Raw genomic sequence first — 22,548 nt, forward strand, 5'->3', positions numbered from 1 at the left:
TGGCAACGTGAGTGTCAAATGAGAGGTCGCTGTCTACTTGGGTCCCTAGGTCTCTGATTACTTTTTCCGTACTCAGTGGATTGCTGTCTATGTGATAATTTGTGGGTACTTTGTTTGTTCCAAGAGGGATGACTATACATTTTTGGCATTTAATTTAAGGCCGTGACTACGGCACCAGTTGTCCGTTTCAGTGAGGCCTTTTTGTAGGATGTGTGTGTCTGCTGGTGTATCGACTATGGCACCTAGTTTGCAGTCATCTGCGAACTTTGTCAGCCACAGCCCTCCCATGTTTGCTTTAACATCTGAGAAATAAATGCTGAACAAGAGGGGTTCCAGGACAGATCCCTGTGGGACACCACTTGTGACTGGCTTTGAGTCTGACATTGCTCCAGCGATTTTAACTTTATGGGTTCTGTCCTTTAGCCAGTTTGCAACCCATCTAGTCTTGATAAGATGGATAGCTGTATGGCTTACAAATAGGCCATGGCAAACATCACAAAGCAATAGGACAAGTGAAATTCAAGGTTACAGTCAGGATATCCACACAGGGCTCTAACCTAGGCCTATGCTTGTTTAGATTGTATCTTTCAGATCTATCATTTACATCTGAGGTACTCTACAGTTTGTATGCAGATGGCTGGAAATGGGAAAACTGATTACATATGTTACAGATAGGACATGGCTGCAAAAGAACTTGTCTAAACTGACTAGTTGGACACAGGAGAATAATATGCTGATAAACCTTGATTGAAACTGTAGATTTATTTAAGGATCTAGGTATATAGGTAGAGTCAGCTTTGAATTTTTCTGATCATATCAATCAGTTGGTTAATGATGGTTATTAGAACCATAGGTTGTATAAAAAGATTTATAAAGTCTAGGAAATTAGAAATGATGAGAGAACAAGCATGAGTAAAATGGAAAGAGTACAGTAGAAATATACCAACGGCATCCATGGATGTGAAAATTTAAGTTGTTAGGAAAGACTAAAGTATCTGAACTTGTACAGTGACTCATATAGATATTTAAGGGGAGACTTTATTCAGGTATATAGGACATTTAGAAACAACTACCTCTGGGAATGTTTGGGTTATAAAAATGTAGTAGAGAATCATCAGACAACCTATGTAAGAGATTCTGTATGAATGAGAAGTGTACTAATTGGTTCTCTGAGAGAGTAGCTGATGCATGTAATACACTGCCAAATTACATTAAAGCAAGTACTAGTTTAGATATTTTTAATAACAGCCTGGACACATATAATGGGGACAACTGTTTTGGTATATTAGCAGTTTAGAAGGGCATTATTGCCCATGCTTGAAATATTTGCATGTTTGTATGTCTATATTTAAAAAAATAATATTTCTAATGTCTAAGTGGTAATATAAAAGTGTTTTACTTTTAGTAGAATTTTATATAATGACATGTAAAAGGATGCAACTATCTCTTTAAATTTGCTTCAGCCATCAATTGAATGTACTAATTGAGGTATAAAAGGAAGTGATGTACTTTTATGATAGATTCTGAGGAAGTCCTGTTATAGTTGGAGATGAAAGTGCTTAATCTATTTTGTTAATCAATTTTAGTTTGCTTCAATGAAGAATCGCTTCTTTTCTTTGACTGGATGTTTGATTGCCTGACTCCGGCAGCATTACTTTGTTTCTTGTTGGGTTATGTATGTATGTACGTACGTATACTTGGTAGGTGAGAGATTTATTTTATTGTTTTGCACTTCAATTAACTGTTTAGAGTGCTGATGCTTTATTTTTGCTTTATTTGTTGATTTTGCCAAGCTCCCCAATACTTGAAATTGCCTTGTCAAGGTAGGTTAAAATTTGTTGTAGTATTACACTCGCAACCAGTCTTTCTTTACGTTATTACATCAAGTGGTTTGCAGTACCCTATGCAGACACAAATGCCCAGAAGGTAAATTTTATCTATGAAACTTCCACTAGAACTGAAACCTGTAACTTAGTGTGACTAAAACAAAGCCATTGTACAGAGGCAAGATTAGAGCTGCTAGCTTTCACATTAAACAGCACTAATATCGAGTGTTGGCACAATCTAACCTAGTGTAATGCTGAACCCCAGAGACCACCCAAGGAGACATCTGTATAACTCAGCCCACGACCCACAGTAGTACACCCAAATACAGATTTCATGGGAGCTGCTTTGTAGCCAGCTTGGTAGGTATGGGCATCCTGAGACAATGTATTAATTGTCTCATGTTCACAGACAACCATTTATTCCTTAAAAAAGCACACAGTATGTGTGAGATGCAGATGCGCATACACAGTTTCACTGGAGGCAAAAACCTCTGGGTCTATGTTCAGCTACCGATAAATAAAAAACCCGAACAGCAAAATATCAAATGGAAGACAGGAAACTGACAATATCCAAACAATGACATAATCGAAAATAAATTCATCAAATGGCCACAGTTGTCCAACAACCAGGAAGTAATACTATGCATTAGGTAAGTGAAGGGAAACCTTTTAAATTTGCCCTATTCCCCACTGCAGTGCGATCTCAGAATTGGTATATATGGTTAGGGGGGTATGGGGCACACCCCCCACCTTGGTTGTGTTTGCGATGTTGGCCATCTATGGCCATTCAGTGACTTTTTTCCAATGATGTCGCTCTTCGGTGATTGTCAGTTACACTGTCCTCCATTCAATATTTTGCCATTCAGGTTTTTTATTTTCTGGTAGCCAAACATAGACCCAACATCTCTCATACAAACAAAATTGTCAAGAACACACGCACACACTATATCTACCACTGTGTCCACCGCACATATAGACCAACGTATGCTGAGGCACTAAAAACCTATCTTCCCCAACCTCAAAGACCTCCTAAGCTTATAAACAGTAACACCTATTCTCAACAATCACTAAAGCACTCACCAGCATTCACACATACTCCTACACCCAGTGGAACCCCAAGATCTAAGCCCATAAGGCAAGCCAACACATTACCCAGGACTCTTGTCATATGGGACTCCATTGTACAACACTCACCAGACTGAACAAGGAGAAGATAACAGTTCCTTTACTGGAGCCTGGATCCACCAAGTTACACATGCACTGAAGTCACTACACCTCAGGTACCAGTACAATTCTGTCATAGTCCATGTAAGAGTTAATGACCTGAGATGTATTTCCCTGTACTATATAAAGAGAGACACTATTGATCTCTCTAAATATGTATCTCAGGCAGGCATGTGCCTTGTACTGAGTAGCATTCTTCCTTCACCAAGGATGATGCCACAATATGAACAAAAGATGATCGACTTCAATAATTGACTTAGTTTCTGGTGTCTTTCCAAGGGGATTCAATATTTGTCAACATGAGAGGACATGGTTAACAGACTATATTTCTTTGCAAAGGATGCTCTGCACCTATCTTCCCAAATACCCACCCCCTTAGAGCCTTTTTTAGTCAATGTCAAACTAATAAATCTACTGACATAGCAAATAAAACCCAAAGAAACTTAAATGTATTACTGGTCAATGCTAGAAGCCTAAACAAGAAACACCACACCATACAAGCTGTCCTCACTCTGGCAAATATAAACATCTGTACCATTACCGACTACCTCATACTCACAGGTACGATTCCTGGACTTTATTAACACACATACCCTTGACCAGATATACTGGGCCTGGTACTCACCAATATGAAAGAGTGCTGTCCCCCAAATGTCATGTTCTCAATGGTAGGTCAGACCAGAAATCGGTTTCCTTCAAAATAAAAATCAACTCTGTAACCCCAGAAAATCCTGTAACAGTTAGAAACTGTTCCAAAGCAAACTACATCCTATTGCGTGATATTGTATCAAAATTCAAAGTCTCTCCCAATCCCAACTTCACAACAACCTATGTGGAATTGTTCACAGTGACTCTGTACAACCATGTAAGTGGCTGTATAGAGGCTGCTGTACATACTAAAAGTAAGCCCAAAACAAACTCTAAAAACAAACCACACTAGTGGAATCCTAACTTTAATAGGGCATATAACAAAAGGAAAAAAGTCATGGTTAAAATCAGGAAGAGCAGCAACCATAACAAAAGAAGCACTCTAATTAAACTAAACAGGAAACTAAAAGGACTAATTAAGTTCAACAAGGTAAATTATGAGGTCACCAAAGCCTCACAGGCCAAAGGCAACCACAAGGCCTTCTACAGCTATATCCAAAACCTCAAAGACAGCACAAATCTGTGTGCCGAACTTGTGGTCAGTGTGGTACCATCTTCAATAAGCAGAGCGACATAACACATTTGCTTGTTACCAGATTTAGCTCAAATTGTACTCCCACTCTCTCCCTGCTCCCTTCCATGAAATACCTACTAGCATATCCCCCAACTATTAACAGGGAGCTGGTCCTGGCAGTGCTTACTAAGGTCAAAACACAGCCTCAGTCGGCCTCAACAGCATCTTGGAATGCCTTCTAAGTAGTTGGAAACATGACAAACATGACCTATCAAGGTGACTTGAGTCAGTTTTCTACTATAACCTCTGAACAGGCCTTGTGCCATGAGAATGGAGGACTGCAGCTGTTATCCCACTTCAGAAGGCTGGGCAATCAACCGACCCTGGAAACTACAAACCTATTAGTTTGACTAATCTAATGTGCAAAGCCATGTGATGAATTGTCATGGAAATGATCAGCAAAAACATAAGCAACCTACAGACACTGGACTTAACCTTGATGTTCATCGTGTTTCACTGTTGCAGTCATTACATTTGGGTAATCTGCTGGCAGGTTGCCCTCAGTCGGCCTGATTAACAATGTCTTGGTTCCTGCGTCGGTTGCTGTCCCTTCTTCCATGACGTCCGGTCGTCAGGGGTATAAAACTTGCAGCTGACGCCATTACATCAATCTTTCTTGCCGTGTGGTGCCCGAAGCAGAAGCAGTTTGCAAGTGCCGGTCAGCCGACTCCTGAAATTTTCGTTTTCGAGTTTTAGAACCGAAGTCTTCAACTTAAAGCTAAGTACCCTGTTGGCGAAACTTTTTCTTGCTCCTTACCGATGTCAGTAAAAGTTAATAATTGTATTACTTGTGGGAAGCAAATACCTCATAAGGATTTTCATTTGTACTGTATTCCTTGCTTAGGCCCTGACCACGACATACCTTGCTGTTGGTTTTGTGCTTTATTTAATCAGCGCACTATCCATCGTCGGTACATTTTTGCTTCAAAATATTTTGGTTCTCAGTTTAATTATCCAGAAATGATGTTGGTTAGCCATCTGACTACCGGAATACCGAAAAAACACAAAGAAAAAGACAGAGACAGGCTGTTGAGGTCCAAACTGCTGACGACACTTCTACTAAGCCAGTCGCCAGTTCGCCGGTACTCAGTGAGGCACTTTCGCAGCCCCTGATACCTGCTACTTCTGATTTGCAGGCCTCTACTGAGACCCATTCGGAGTCCGGTATGCCGTGAGATGCTTCACATATGGAACCCACGGATGTCTCTACCTTGGATGGGTCCGGAGCCGCTGAGCAGGCACCAGCTTCTGAGGGTGTATTCAGGCCTACAGACTTGCATATTAAACCGACTCCAACTTCAGTGCTAAGGCCTAAATCTCGATCTATGTCTAAAAAAATTATGTCCAGGCCACATGTTCAGGCCCCTATGCCTAAAAAGCAAATGATCAAAATGGCTGAAGATTTAATTGCTCTAATCAGGGGTAGTCACCCCCCCCCCCCTCCAAGAGGCCTAGGATTGAATTTAACTATGAATCTTCTGAACAGGACTCTGTTTCTTCTGACTCTTCTAATGATCTGGATTTGTCCCTACCTACTTATGAGGACTCTGATGCAGAGGATTCCATTCCCTCTGCTTCTCCACCTGAGGATTTCTCTTTTGGGGAAACTTTACATACCTTAAGGGAGCATTTCTACTGGGAAAGACAGGAGTTCTCTGAATCCAAAAAGAAGCTTATTTCCTTCTTCTTCCTCCTCAGCATAGGCCTTTGGCTATACCTCCTGTACTAGATATTGTTGATGATGTGTTTTCGGAATCCAGTTTGGCCCCTGATTCCTGGCCTCCAGCCCCTAGCAAATCAGACAGGTACTACAGGGTTCCTGAGTGCCACAAATTCCTTTTCAAAAATCTTGTTACAGACCCTGAAACCATTTCTCAGGGGCCCAAGGGCATTAAGGCTTCTGCTAAAAATCCTACCCCTTCTGATAGAGACTCCAGGGTGCTGGATAGATGGGGTAAAAAGGTTTATACTTCTGCAACCTTAGCAATCAGGGCTTTAAACTGCCAATCCCATATGCTAAAATATCAACAGCATATCATGGGACTGCTTAAACAGAAAATGATGTTGATTTAAGACTGTGTGGAGAATAAAGATTTGCAGGATTTATTGCATTCAGCTGAACAAGTTGGCAAACATACTTTGCAATGTGGTTTTGATTCCTTAGTGGCCTCTTGTAGGGCTGCTGTTACTGGGTCTGTGCTTAGAAGGCATGCTTGGCTTAAGGAGCAATATCTGCCTGATGATGTTAAAGCAAAACATTTGGATGCTCCTTTACAGCAGGATCGCTTATTTGGCAATAAGGCTGAAGAAGTTCTAAAAAAAGATGGAGGATAAAGCTAAATCTATGCAAACTGTGAAAGATTTCTTACAAGTGCAACCTCCTAGATTTAGTAGGCATTGGCCTACTAAGAACTGGTCCTTTCCAACTCCTTCCAGAGCCACTACGGCCAAATCCAGACATTCCAAAACCACCAGGTATCAGTCCCAAGGGACTTTCAGAACTAAGCAATGGGGTACTTCCACTTCCAAATCTGGAAACAACAAGGCACCACCCTATGGTAAACAGTCTCAATGACTTCCCTTTGAAATTACCAACAACTTACCTCTTAGCCACCCATTTGGGTGGAAAACTGGCTCTTCATTCAAGAAACTGGCAACTTATAACCCAGGACAAATGGGTTTTAAATATAGTGTCCCAGGGATACAGATTTCATTTACACACGCTGCCAACTCCAAACAGGTGGCCAGACCTGCCCCAAATCAGTGGGCAGAGGCTCAGAAACAAGTACTTTCCCTCCTAAACATGGGGGCTATTCAACTAGTACCAGAAGAGGAAAAGGGACAAGGTTTCTATTCCAGACTTTTCCTGGTACCCAGAAAAGACAAATCATGGCGTCCAATTTTGGACCTGTCTACTCTAAGCACCTTTCTGGACATTCCAAAATTCAAGTTGCTGACTCTTCACCAGTTACTTCCTATGCTAGGCAAGGATGCCTGGTTGGCAACTCTTGACTTAAAAGAGGCTTACCTGCATATCCCAATCAGGGAATCTTGCAGAAGATTCCTACACTTCAAAGTAGGTTGCATGCATTATCAGTTCTCTGCACTGCCCTTTGGCTTGTTTACTGTGCCCAGGGTATTCACAAAGTGCCTGGCTCCAGTAATTGCATTTTGTAGGCAAAGAAATATTAAAATATATCCATACCTGGATGATTGTCTAATTCAGGCAGAAAACCAGGCCATTCTTCTAAAACATATGGCGTTTGTAAAAAGACTTCTAACCTGTCTAGGGTACACCATAAATGAAAGGTAATCGCAACTGGTACCCTCTCAAAAAATTACATTCCTGGGTGCAAGCTTGAATACAACTGCTCAGATGGCTTACCTTACACTAGAAAAGCAAATTCATTTGGTGACTTACTTCAAATAGGTGGCCACAAAAACCCTGCTATCTGCAAGGCAACTACTGCAAACCTTGGGGTTCATGGCCTCATGCATTCTTCTAATTCCATATGCAAGACTGCATAAGAGGAAACTTCAGTGGTACTTAAAAAGTTTATGGACTCAACATTGTCACAGCCTGGAAACAATGATTCCTATCATACCTTGCCTGCACCTAGAGTTCCTATGGTGGGCAGAGGCCTGCCATCAAAACAAGGGACTGCCATTCACACCACCCCCTGCCACCCAAACCCTAACTACAGATGCATCAGACTATGCATGGGGGGCTTATCTGGCAGGGAAGTGCATTCAGGGCAAATGGAGCCCAAATCAAATGGACCTTCGTATCAATCAAAAAGAAATGCTAGCTGTACAGAATGCACTGACAGCCTTCAAGGACTACCTTCATTCAGGACAATTACTGATAAAGACGGACAACACCACGGTTATGTGGTACATAAAGAAGCAGGGGGGTACACATTCCTACAACCTCTGCAGGCTAGCCATGGCATTGTGGAACACATCCTTGAGCTACCAAGTACAACTACAAGCTCAATTCCTGCCAGGAAAGCGGAATGTTCTGGCAGACGAACTAAGCAGAAATCTCATGGACCCTCACGAACGGAAATTGGAACCACGGATTTTCAACATGTTGACACTCAAATGGTGGAGCCCAGGCATAGATCTTTTTGCCTCACCCCAGAACTACCAGTTGGACAAATTTTGCACAAGACCTCATCACAAAAAAGCCTGGAAAATGGATGCTCTGTCCTTCAGCTGGAAAAACCTCTCAGTCTATGCCTTTCCCCCTCGGCCTTTGCTCTCCAAAGTTCTACTAAAAGTCAAACAGGGCAAACCAAAAATGATTTTGATTGCTCCAGACTGGCCTCTCCAACACTGGTACCCACTCCTGCGCAGTGTGTCACACATTTCTCCGTGACACCTGCCCCAGACACCTTCCTTACTGTCTCAGCAGGAGAACCAAATTCTGCACCGTCAGCTCCAAACATTGAATCTTGCAGCTTGGCTGATCACTTAAATTCACCCTTAGCATCCCTCAGCAAACCTGTGATGGATGTCATTTTGGAGACGAGAAGAACTAGTACTGGAAAATCTTATGCTGACAAATGGAAAAGATTCTGTGCCTGGAATCAGTTTCAAGGGATGAGCACAGCAGTGCCCAATTTACCTCAGATTTTGCAATAATTAACTGAGATGCTTCATAAGGGCCTGTCTTTTTTTTCCATAAAAATCCATGCCTCAGCTATTTCAGCCCATTACAAAATAGACCCCCCCTTCTCTCATCCTCTTCTAAAGCAGTATCTCAGAGGAGCCAAAAACTTGAGACCACCAAGGAGAGCTCCAACCCCTGCCTGGGACCTTAACTTTGTATTGGAGAAACTCACTCTACCTCCTCTCGAGCCAGCTGCAACTGCAGACTTAAAATTTCTTTCCTGGAAAACAGCCTTCCTTTTAGCAATCACTTCAGCTAGAAGAATATTTGAATTACAGGCCCTTATGGCAGTAGAGCCTTTCATCATCTTTCATGCGGACAGGGTGTCACTCAGGACCAATCCATCATTCATGCCCAAGGTGGTATCCAGTGTGGCTCTTAATCAGTCCATTCATTTGAAAACTTTCTTTCCCAATCCACAGAACAAGGGAGAGCAGATTCTGCATTCATTGGATGTACACAGACAACTTAGATTCTACTTGGACAGTACTAAATCTCAAAGAAAATCTGAACAACTGCTGGTAGCATTTGCTGCAGGGGCAGAGGAAAAGGCTATTTCAAAGAAAACCATTTCTAAATGGATAAGCCATTGTATTCATTTCTGTTATAAACACCATGGAAAACCTATCCCCCAGGGGATCAGAGCTCACTCCACCAGGGCTGCATCTACTTCAGCAGCCTTTCTCAGAGGTGTTCCTACCAGGGATATTCTAGAAACTGCTATCTGGAGTTCAGTTCATACTTTCACCAAGCAATATCACTTACCAATTTTCTTTAAATCCAGAGCTGGCTTTGCCACTGCTGTTTTGCAGGGCCTTATAGCTGGTCCTAATGCTGTATCAATCTGTCCTCCCAACCTTAGCTTTGGGAATCTACCCAAATGTAATGACTGCAACAGTGAAACACGATGAACATAGTACAGTTGTGTAGACTTATCATAAATGTAGATGTTCATGTGTATTCACTGTTGCAGTCCTGATTACCCTCCCTCCAGCCCCCTGTTTTTCTTTTACTATACCTCTTTCTTATTTTATTATGCTTAAAAGCCTTTTTGGTGTATTTGCCTTTGTTTGGGGGTATATTTTTGTGTTTCTTATTATATATATATATATATATATATATATATATATATATATATATATATATTGCTCCCCATTTGGAGGGGAACCTGACATCTGGGGTAAGAAAAAACTGATGTAATGGCATCGGCTGCATGTTTTATACCCCTGATGACCTGATGTCATGGAAGAAGGGACAGCAACCGACGCAGGACCCAAGACTTTGTTAATCAGGCCAACTGAGGGCAACCCGCCAGCAGATTACCCAAATGTAATGACTGCAACAGTGAACACACTCGAACATCTACATTTATGGTAAGTATACACAACTGTACTTTTGGCTTTGTCAGGGGAAGATCATGCCTACTAAACCTGGTGGACGTCTTTGAAAAAAATCACAAAAGATGGTGGGAAAATGGTGTGTACCTGGGTGTAACTAAGGCATTCAATACAATTCCCTACTCGGGTATAGTTGAAAATCTCACAGAACTGTGCATAAAACCCTATATAACTCACTGGCTTGCTATCTGGCTCACAGACAGGACCCAGGAAATCAGGATTGGTGATACCACCTGTGACGCCCCTGCACTGGCCCAGTGATCAAGGAGCCTCAATCCTCACCACTAGCACCAGTGAGGGACATGCACATTGGGAGGATGACAAGTACACAGTAAAGTACAATTTCCCTTAAGAGCACACAGAGATCACAGTCAGTCTGGGGCTGGTTTTTCCCTCTCTCTCCAGATCCCCAGTAAGACTCCCCACTGGCACAGCTATAGGGTTAAGATCTCAGCCAAGTGGTCAAGCCAAAACCTCCAGCAAGCTGTCTGTCCAACCAGTGCTTCCTATTCCTGCCCAAGTAGCTGACACACACACACACACACACACACACACACACACACACACACACACACACACACACACACACATGCACACACACTCTTTGAGATGTGATTTATATACAAACACACCTGGGGAAGGCTGGCACAGGTTCACTAGATATGCCCCCTTCTGCCCAGACTATAAGGTAGTACCAGCTGTCACCAACCACTCTTTATCAGCTACTATAAGGCCCTTACAAAGGGTGACCAATCCTACTGTGTAATGTTACTATTATCCAAATGGTAAGTGTGACAAAGACTAAGGCTATTTAGGAGTGGCCTATATAGTGTTACCAAATATGTATGCAAGTACTCTAAGAACGTAATTATCCCTAAACAAACCAGCCACAATTAAAAGGTTTAAATATATTTAATAATAAATAATTAAAGAACAAGACAATACTCCGTAACTCAGCACAGTGACAACAGTGTTCAGAATCATAAGAAATATTTTAAAACAACATTGTAGGACAGTCTCACATAAATACAGAAAACATCTAAACTAATCTTACTACATTCCTATCTCTCTCTAAGATAAATACTATGATCTAAGTGTTACTTACAGAGCAAGACAGAAGTGCTGAAGATATCAGATCCAAAGACAAATACAAAATGCACAGACTCACTCTCTGAGGTGGTTCTTAAGTTACTATCAAACATTACTGCTGGATTATCTCAGATTACATCATTCTTTGTCACCTCTGCCTTCAGTTCCCATTCTAACAGAAACTTAAACATTTAGATCCTCTGTGTCAAAAATATTTATATCTCACAAGTTTGTCTAGAACTGGAAGTCATAAAACAGTTAAACACTTTTACATTTTGAAACCTGTAATTATTTCTGTTTCCAGACACCAGAAAGAACTCCTAGCAATAGACATTCTGTTTCCTAGCTGAGATAAATACCATCATAAAACTCTTTGCTTTTCTTGAGAGTTTGCAAGTTAACTCTGTATGTTCCAGCCTTTACTATCAAAACATACATTTGCTTAGGCATATAGTTTATACACATTTTTGCACTTTTCCAGCAGGGTACACTGTGGTTACATTCTTGAAGCTCAGTACAGAACATAAAGTTCAACACACACTTCTGCACCAGTAGTTTAATATACACATAACATAGAGTTTTCTTACATTTTTAAGACAAGAATACAAATCATATTACTATTCACAAATAACACAGAATGATTTACAAAATTCCAGATAGCTGGGCTGACAGTCTTCACACCACCTCCAGTAAGAGACTGGTCACCAGTGGGTACCTCAGGGTTCTGTGCTGGGACAACTTCTATTTGGCATCTACTTTTAGGAGGTAAAGACTAAAGTCGAGGCCTTTTCACTGACCAAGTTTGCAGATGACTGCAAATTGAGAGCTATCATAGATTCCTCCATGACACAAACATCTTACAAGAGGGTCTAACACAGACAACTAATTGGTGCCAAAGTCACAGACTAAAACTCATTGCCAAGAAATTCATTATAGAGCCTTTTGGGAAAACTGCCACCCAGACTAATTACTCCATTGATAGAACACCCCTAAGAGTTGACCCAGTAGTCAGTGATCTGGAAAGATATGTAGACAGTAATCTGGCCTTTGACCAACATGTGGCCAAGGTAGCAAGAAAAATCATTCTATGTCACACAACTTATAAGTAAGGGCATGGCATCCAGATCCAAGGTAGTCATAGTGCCACTTCATGCGGCCATTATCAGACTCATCATTGAGTAAAATGCCCCCTCTGGAATGTACTGATCATACATATACAACAGTTGGAACACCCACAATGATTCCTTATCAGAAGAGTCCCAGGTGTAAACATATTGTCCTATATGGATTGCTTTAAGGCCCTATGTCTATACTCTGTCTCTTACAGGTTACTGACAGGCGATCTGTGCCTGGCATACAAGGTATCCTCAGTTCCAACTCTGATGGAACTTTTGCACATCCACAAAACAAACAACAGCAGAACCACTAGATCCAAGGATTTAAATTTTGCTTGTGACATAAAGAAGACATGTTGGTGAGGCACATGTGTCTCACAGGATCCCCATGATCTGGAACAGACTGCTCATCCATATGAAGTAGAGTCTGTCCCTAACCCAATTTAAGTGTAACCTTGGCCAATGGATGGGAAATTGGAAATTCACCCTGGCTGTGGCTCCCAAGTCTCTGATAGTTTGGACATTACTGTCTGCCTCTAACACCCTCCCCCCTCGCATAGTCTCTAGAAACTTCCTAACTAACATATCCCCTCCTAATAAATGTCCATGATACATAGGAACACATTTGGGTTAGATTACACTACTAGGCTTATAAAGGCCCTTTTGGTCATTAGCCTAGTATATAACAATAAACCTAGAAACAGAAACAGCCAGCTACTTTACTATTTGAGGGCAGTAGCATTGCTAGGACAGGGCAAGAGGTGCAATAGCCCTGGGTGCAGAGTGTTGGAGGGCATTAAATTCTCAGCTGGGGTGCCTTCTGTGTGGAGTCTGCATGTCCTCCCTGCATTTGTGTGGGTTTCCTCCAGGTGCTCCGGTTTCCTCCCATGTTACAAAGACATGTAGCTGGAGCATTTATCCCCAGGCCTTCACTGAAAATTGGCTTCGTTCCAAGTCAGACTTTCCTGGTTAACCAATGTTAAATAAATAAATAATACTGGCTTTTAAAAGCCAATATTGCATTTGTGGTCAAACCTGAGCACTGTAGAGCTCCGTGTGTGCTCTAAACTGTAGCACCTGCTTGTTACATTGTAGCAAACAATTGGTTACAGTTTAAAAGTAAAAAAAAAAAATCTTTTTTTTAACTAAAACCTGAGCGCTGTAGTACTCCATGCAGGCAGTGTATAAACTGTAGCAACTGTTTGCTACATCCTAAAAATAATTTTTTTTAAACTAAAACATGACCATCATAGTTCTTTATTCAGGCAAGGTATAAACTATAGCAACTGTTTGCCACATTTGTAGAAAAAAGTTTGCTACAGCTAAAACAAAACATTTATTTTTAAACTAAAACATGAGTGCTGAAGCAGTCTTTGCAAGCAGGTATAAACTGCATCAACTGTTTGCTACAGTTTAAAGTTTAAAAGAAGAAATGCTTTTTTTGAAATAAAATGTGGTAAAGGAGGGTTAGCACAGAAACAAGACCTGAAGGGCTGGGGCTGGAGGGAGGAGGGGATGTGTCATTCATGCATCTGGCCACCTGGCTGGTGTGCCACTAGAAGGAACTTCTTCTTTTTTTTTTTTTTGCCGGGGGTGGGGGAAGTGTGTAGATCTAACCATAATAAGCCAACCACTTACAACTTATTGCAGTGAAGTGTTTTTTTTTTGTTGTTTTGCTTTGTTTTTTTTTTTGTTTTTGTTTTTTTTGTTTGATTTTTTTAATGTCAGCACAGGGTGCTAATTGGAATTTCATTCAGAAAGGGAAGCTACAAGTTATGGCTAAGAGTAAGTTGTGTGCATTTGGACCCTTAATATACCAGTTAATAATTTTTACATACAGAAATGTTAAACATAGGGCAGCCATTTCTCTCTAGGGAACAAAAGAAACAAGTATGTGTACACATTGGTCAAAAACAGAGCAATAGAGAATAGAAGGATGGAAAAAATAGAAGCATGTAGAGGAAGTAGCTTGACTCTGTGTTAAGTAAACAAATATACCAGTCAGATAAAGTCTGTATAGTCTAATTTAGGTTGCAACAGGCACTAAAAATGAGTATACGTCTTGGGTACTTTTTTCAAATATTTAAAACAAAGTATTGGCCATGAGCTGGCTATTGTAAAATGAATAACCTTTGTAATTTAATGGTGAGTAAAGCAGATTTCTGGCATGTACCAGTTTTGAAGAACATTACTATATTCCAGGTAGTACATTTGCAACATCTACAGGATGAATGACTTCACACATACTGTCTGCTTCAAATTATAAATTTTACTTGCAGAACTATTTCAGTTTCTGCAGTGTATTTCTGTTTTGTACAATGGATGTTGCATTGATTCACTTATATTCCCTTACTTTTCTCCTCAGCTTTCATTTATTTTATTTACTTTCACGGTACTTTTTTATATTTATTACCTTAAAAGATATGTTTCTTAGGTTCTTTTCTCTTCTTGTGAGTGTTTATTGTCAGAAATAGCATATATATCATTTCTGGAATTTTTTATCTAGTTTAAAATGTTAGGCCACTGTTTCCTCTGTAGATCACTGTCTGAATTGCAAAAGATTTGTTTTCCTTCTGCAGGCATGTGGTTTATTGTGCCATTAGAGCATGAAGTACACTTGCGCATGCTGACCTTTCAGAACCTGAACCCATCCCCGTGACACCACGGCAGTCAAACAGTATATACACATTTTTGTTTGTTTGTTTTTACATGCCTGCACTTTCAAGTCCTTGCCAGCTTGTTTTCCACACTACCTGGTGTTCAGCTGGACACTTTCATCAACTTTCAAAACTTTCTCAAAGTATTTGTTCTCTTACCACCATTTTAAAATAGATGCATATTTTACAGCTGTCTTTTCTAGTTTTAAATGATAACAGAAACTGTTTATTTATTTATTTTTTGGAATAAAATGAAGTGCTTTTTTTTTTTCTTTTTAGAGACTGTGTGCCTGTATTCCTTCATTTGACAGTCAGTTGTACTTACATGTTGTATTCATTTTGTATACTATTGTGCTGACTGTGAGGATGCATTTTTCCATGACTGTTGTGCTGATGTCTAACAGTTATACAGCTGAAAGTTTACTTTTAATAATAGTGCTCAGTGCTGACAAGCTAAGTTAGTGAGGGTGGGGTGTCTTAACATTGTTTCATAATAGTGACCATGGCTGCATTCATTATCTTGCATTCAGTGCCACTTCCATGTTGTATTATGTTGTGAACTAACAACTTATCAGGAATTGTTTATTTTTATGTCACTTGCTATGGAAAATAGTTGTAGTGGAACATTTTAAACAGTTAGCAACTCGTGGAGGGCATTGGGCGGCACAGTGGTACAGCGGTTAACGTTGTCGCCTCACAGCAAGAGGTTCTCCGGTTCAATTCTCGGCTGGGGTGCCTTCTGTGTGGAGTTTGCATGTTCTCCCTGTGTTCGCGTGGGTTTCCTCCGGGTATTCCAGTTTCCTCCCACATTCCAAAGACATGCATCTGGAGCATTTCTCCCCGGGCCTCCGCTGAAAACAGGCTCTGTGGAACCTAGTTGGACTTTCCCGGTCAACAAATGATAAATAAATAAATTGTCACCATTTGTGGAGTGGAGCATGCATTGTTACAATTTTTTCTGAACATCAGATATAGTCATTTTTTTACTTTTTACAGCAGGCAGTCTTACAATAGGAAACATGAAAGTAAGCTAGTTTTAGAACTATCAATATATGAGTCTGATCAAGCATTGCATACATGCACAATAAAAAAAAATCAAACATACATGCAATCATGCAAGCAAGCAAGCAAACAAACTTCACCACCGATATGCAACACACATTGCACCTTACCCCTGCCTGAAACAAACACACACTAACTCTCAAAGCATGCAATGTGTAATAAACACAAACTTATGTTTCACATTTAGTAAGCTGATAAATTCCAAAACATGGTATTGTATGGAAACTATACAGTAACAACAGAAACACAAACACCTGCACATGCACCACTCAAATAAAAACAAAACAAAAAACGTTTTTCTTTGTGGTTGCTTTGCCTCCAGGCCCTCTAACATATATAGCATCTCCATACTTCCACAATCGCAACCACAAAGAATCCTCTACTGCAGTACTATAGTCATCAAAACCCAAATTAACTATAGCAGTGGTCATTCATTCCTGAATGCAATGAAAATCAGAGCCATGCATCATGTCAAGAAGCTCTGAAATGGGCAAACTTCAATGTAAGTAAATATATATATATATATATATATATATATATATATGTATGTATGTATACCTATATACCTAAATATATATGTATGTATGTATATATATAGGTATATACATATATATATATATATATATATATACATACATATATATATATATATATATATATATATATATATATATATATATATGGGGTCTACTAGCAACTGTCAAATGACTGCTACATCACTGTCGCTAACATCAACACACGTTAAGAAACAAACATCAACATGCTACTGCGCATGCTCCGAGGATAATGTTTGGAACATGAAATTAAGAAAACAGCTTTTTTGCAGATACCTTGTTTATTCCACCTCCAGGATTGCACAATACCTGGGGAAAGGGCATATTCTCTAACCCTATTAATTGTCTATTCTCGCACAGCTGTTGACCGTCTGTATTGTCGACAATACAGGGGTCAATTTTAGCAAAAATTAACTAATACTAGGTAAACCATCTATATATTTGTATTATGCATTCATATTATGCATGCATGAACACATGCAGATGTAGTGTAAATGTGATTTGGGCTGGACTTTTAAATATATTTTGTGACTGCTTTCCTAATGTGTTGGTGAGTTTACTGATAGGTATGATAGTGTACACCCAGTATGAATTCTCAGTATGTCAGAAAGTTAACCTGTGATGCATAATATTTAGCAGTGATCTTACTACTTCACAGTGAAGTCACTGGCATAAGCTGTGTGCACGTATATTAGACTTACGACAACATCTGTACCCATGGTGCTTGTTCTTGAAATGTACTAATCACCCTGCCTTCTCATGCACAGGCTGCTAGCGAAAGAATACCAACGTTAGAAATCTCTGATGAAGGTTACACATTACAGAAGCAGGCTGCATGGGGACAGCAAAAATTAGTCGTCAGCTAAAAAATGCAATAGAGGCATACAAAGCAGGCGATCACCCTCTTGTGGTAACACTCTGTAATAGAAAAGGTTAAGCATACAAATTCTGTTTTTGTTTTTTTTACATCACTGATAAAGGTAGCAATGACGCCTTTCTTTTTTGGAATTATTGTGTTATAAAGACATGCAGGGCCAGCTGAGATGCAAGGTTTTACAAAAAGTCATGTAATGGTAGAATAAGGAGTCAAAGGAAGGTAACAGACGGTCATTAAAGTATACAGTGGATTTAAAATATGTACACACCCTTATTAAAATGCCAGGTTTTTGTGATGTAAAAAAATGACACCACAATAAATCATTTCAAAACTTTTCCGCCTTTAATGTGACCTAGAACTTGTACAATTCAATTGAGAAACAAACAAATCAGTTAGGGGAAAAATATAAAAAACAAAACGCGTACAATAAGCTGGTTGCATAAGTTGTGCACCAACTTAAACTAATACTTTGTTGAAGCACCTTTTGATTTAAGTACAACATTCAGTCTTCTTGGGTGCACACCTGCCATCAATTAAAGAGACTCTGAATAACCCCAAATAAACTTCAGCTGGCTAGTAGGATTTTCCTGACATTTACTCAGTTGCCTGCTACAGCAAAAGCCATGGTTCACAGAGAGCTTACAAAACATCAAAGGGATCTCATTGTTGAAAGGTATCAGTCAGGAGAAGGGTACAAAAAAATTTCCACAGCATTGGATATACCATGGAACCCAGTGAAGACAGTCATCAAAAAAGTGGAGAAAATGTGGGACAACAGTGACGTTGCAAAAAACTGGACTTGTCTCCAAAACTGATGAAAAGACAAGATAAAAACTGGTCAGGGAGGCTGCCAAGAGACCTATAGCAACAGTGAAGGAGCTGCAGGAATTTCTGGCAAGTACTGGTTGTGTACTACATGTGACAACAATCTCCCATATTCTCCATATGTCTGGACTATGGGGTAAGGTTGCAAAACAGAAGCCTTTTCTAACTCAGAAAAACATCCAGGCCTGGCTAAAATTTGCAAAACAATACATCAAGTCTCCCAAAAGCATCAGGGAAAATGTGTTATGGTCTGATGAGACCAAGGTATAACTTTTTGGCCACAATTCCAAAAGGGATATTTGTCACAAAAACAACACTTCGCATCACCAAAAGAACACCATCCCCACGGTGAAGCATGGTGGTGGCAGTCTCATGTTTTGGGGTTGTGTTTCTTCAGCTGGAACTGGGGCTTTAGTCAAGGTGGAGGGAATTATGAACATTTCCAAATACCAGTCACTTTTGGCCTAAAACCTTCAGGTGTCTGCTAGAAACCTGAAGATGAAGAGGAATTCCACATTTCAGCATGACAATGACCCCAAGCATACATCCAAATCAACAAAAGAATGGCTTCACCAGAAGAAAATTAAAGTTTTGGAATGGCCCAGCCAGAGCCCAGACCTAAATCCAATAGAAAATTTGTGGGGTGTCCTGAAGAGGGCTGTGCACAAGTGATGCCCTCGCAATCTAACAGATTTGGAGCAATTTTGCAAGGAAGAGTGGACAAACATTGCCAACTCAAGATGTGCCATGCTGATAGACTCTTAGCCAAGAAGACTGAATGCTGTACTTAAATCAAAAGGGTGTGCACACTTATGTAACCAGCTTATTGTACGTTTTTTATTTTTATATTTTTCCCCTAACAGATTTGTTTTTCAATTGAATTGTACAGGTTCTAGGTCAGGTGGGAAAAATTTTGAAATTATTTATTGTGGTCTCATTTTTTTATAACACAAAAACCTGGCATTTTAACAGGGGTGTGTACACTTTTAATATCCACTGTAGCTGTAATGGGCAGAAAATCAACAGTCCTATTCACAACATCCTTCCTACAGGAAACTAGAGTCCTGCTGTCATCCATGTCATACCCAAAACACGATTGCTGGAGTGGTGTGTTTTGTAAAGTAATGCAGGTGTGGTATGTAGTGGCTTCATGTAGTGTGTTTTGTTCAGTGATGCAGGTGTGGTATGTAGTGGCTTCATGTGGTGTGTTTTGTTCAGTAATGCAGGTGTGATATGTAGTGGCTCCATGTGATGTGTTTTGTTCAGTAATGCAGGTGTGGTATGTAGTGGCTCCATGTGGTGTGTTTTGTTCAGGGATGCAGGTGTGGTATGTAGTGGTTTCATGTAGTGTGTTTTGTTCAGTGATGCAGGTGTGGTATACAGTGTCTCTACGTGGTGTGCTTTGTTCAATAATGCAGGTGTGGTATGTAGTGGCTCCATGTAGTGTGTTTTGTTCAGTAAGGTAGGTGTGATATGTAGTGGTTCCATGTGGTGTGTTTTTTTCAGTAATGCAGGTGTGGTATGTAGTGGCTCCATGTAGTGTGTTTTTTTCAGTAATGCAGGTGTGGTATGTAGTGGCTCCATGTCTGTGCCTTGCAGTAAGTTTATGCATATGATAGCTTGACACTAGTACTGGGTGCCAGTTCCTCTTCCTCACTACAAAGAAATTTAGTTATACCTTTGTAATTGGCAAAATATACCAGTCCTGTGTGTCTCTAGTTAGACTGCTAATTTACAGGACATAGTCTTGTTTTGCTAGAGAAACAAACTTTTTCTCATACCCTTATCCAGTAGATACATAAGCATGGAAGACTTTTATTATACTTGCCTGGTTCCTAGCCTCTCACATCAAATTGTTTTTTAGATTTTACTGGTGCTAATAGTGGACTTGGGTATTAAGGGCTGTCCTCAAGACAAGGCTTCCTTCCTTACCCCTTTTTTACTCCAGGGACTTTCTTGATTACTTACATGAAACACAATATGTCTGCTTTTCACAATCTGTTAGTCCTGTTTTCCAAGTATTATTCCTGTCTAGCAGCATTCATCAGCCTGATCCCTACCCACCCCTTGGGAACACATCAGGAAAATGAGCACTATTTCAGTGAATTCCATAAATGAAAAGTCAACTCTCTGAAATAACTTCCAGCAACAGTGGAGTTTTCCCACCATTGTCCCGCCTTGGATTAGGTATATATAAGCTCAGGAGGATATGCAGGGTATCTCCCCAGATGGGGAGTACAGTGGGGTTTGTCCTCCTGCGAAAAAAAAAAAGTCTTATTCCAATGTTCAATGAATGTGGTTTCATCAAATTGATTTTGTATTGTCAGCATTCAGAGGAAACAGAACTGTCAGCGTGATTCCCATCCTTCACATCTTTTCCAAAGAATTTAGATCTGATATAAACCCTCATCTTTTCAAAACCATGAAACTTTTGTTAACTTAACAGCTCTAGTAATTTGTTTCACCGAATGTTCTTTTCTCAAACGGTTCTTAATCTTAGCAACACTACAGAATATGCATTAACATTATTTTACTGTAAAGAAAATGGCATTTTTTCCATTTCTCATTTTGTACATAAATGTCTCTCACTGGATTGTAGATTTGATGTTTTATGTTTTTCTTTTGCTTTGTAAACAAGCACGTGTTTACCCAATTGACTCACGTAGTAGACTTAAAGAAGTCAAAAGAGTTTAAAGCATCTTGTGTTATATAGAAAGTGCAGACCAATGAGAAATAATTTTAAAATTATCAATTTATTCATTTATTTTAGCTAGTTTGCTACTATTAAATGATATTTCTGGCATAGTATTGTTAGTGAAAATGTAACAGGAAACTAACCTACAGAACTACCTATGCCTATTCATGCATTAAGTGATGTTACATTTGATTGTCTTTGGCAGGTAAAAGTCCTGAGGATGTGGTACGAAGGTATGCACATAAAGTAAAGAACCCGCCAGATGAGGTAAGGATCAGCACGATATTGTTTGGCCTAGCATTATATGGCATGTTTACCTGTAAATAAAGTGTACCAAACTGAACATCTGATTAAGATATAGGACCAGATTCCAAAAAAGTTGCTGTCAGTATGTCAGTCCTGATTCCAAAAGACTTGTTCTCAGTGTAAGTGACTTAGGTCAGGGTAAAACTAATCTATAAACGGGCTTACAACTGGGAGCTAGATTCCCAAACACTTGCAAGTCTTTTGGAATGGGGCCTACAGTGTACTGATCTATGTCATACTTGCGGTGTCAGAACTGTTATGGTAGTCACTGCGTTTTTTCTAGTTTCCTTTTCCTCCTCTGTTTTAAGTCATATAAAAATAGCCTGTCCTACCCTCAAGGCGTGAACACCTTTCCAAGTTGCACTTACTTCTGGATTATACTTGCTGCAGTCTTTTCTATCTCTCTTGTGCTGCCTTTCACATTGTGGCTTGTATGGTACGAATGTAGTACCTAATGCTCCAGATCTGTCTTTCGTTTCAGTGTCGTGAAGTGGCTGCAGTATTCCACTGACAGTGTTGCAGATGTATCAGCAGACCCTTTGCAGTATATTGTTTTTTTTTTTTCCAGGGTAGCCACTAATGTCCAAAAACACCGAGGTAGTGTAGTAGCTACTAACACATGTCAGAAAGTAGCTGTACTCTTGATTATTGCCCTTATGTGTACAGTCTACTTTAGTTAACCATCAGATGGCAGACGTAACAATCTTTCCTTGCAGCATACACTGCTTGTGATGTGTCAAGTGCTTAAAAGAAGCACATCAATTGCCTAGAAAAGCAAGACGGTAACTTCTGCTCAGGAAGGCCTGGAAAATGATGAATGATTATGCTCCCTTGCACAGAATCATTAGTCATTCTAGCTCTGGGACATACTACTGCAGCTTCAGTTAAGAACATCCAGTACTTCTGCAGTACAGGCATCCTCCAACTACTGAAACCATACTCATTTAGGGACTGTGTCAGCTGCCTCACACTGCAAGACTAGTATGTATCATGCATACCAGGATTCCACACCTAAAAAAGAGAA

General features: G+C 40.0%; 1 protein-coding gene across 1 annotated transcript in view; it reads left to right on the forward strand.

Annotated features, from left to right (window-relative positions):
• DTX1 (deltex E3 ubiquitin ligase 1) overlaps positions 1-22,548 on the forward strand; it is a 932,387-nt gene that overhangs the window by 737,851 nt on the left and 171,988 nt on the right. Inside the window, exon 5 of the mRNA XM_044068441.1 lies at positions 21,424-21,485. Coding sequence (XP_043924376.1) covers positions 21,424-21,485 — 62 coding nt within the window. The remainder of the gene's footprint in view (positions 1-21,423; positions 21,486-22,548) is intronic.

Source organism: Protopterus annectens, chromosome 4.part0 (assembly GCF_019279795.1).
Source record: "Protopterus annectens isolate FY-2018-M chromosome 4.part0, PAN1.0, whole genome shotgun sequence".
In the NCBI taxonomy this organism is placed as follows: domain Eukaryota; kingdom Metazoa; phylum Chordata; order Ceratodontiformes; family Protopteridae; genus Protopterus; species Protopterus annectens.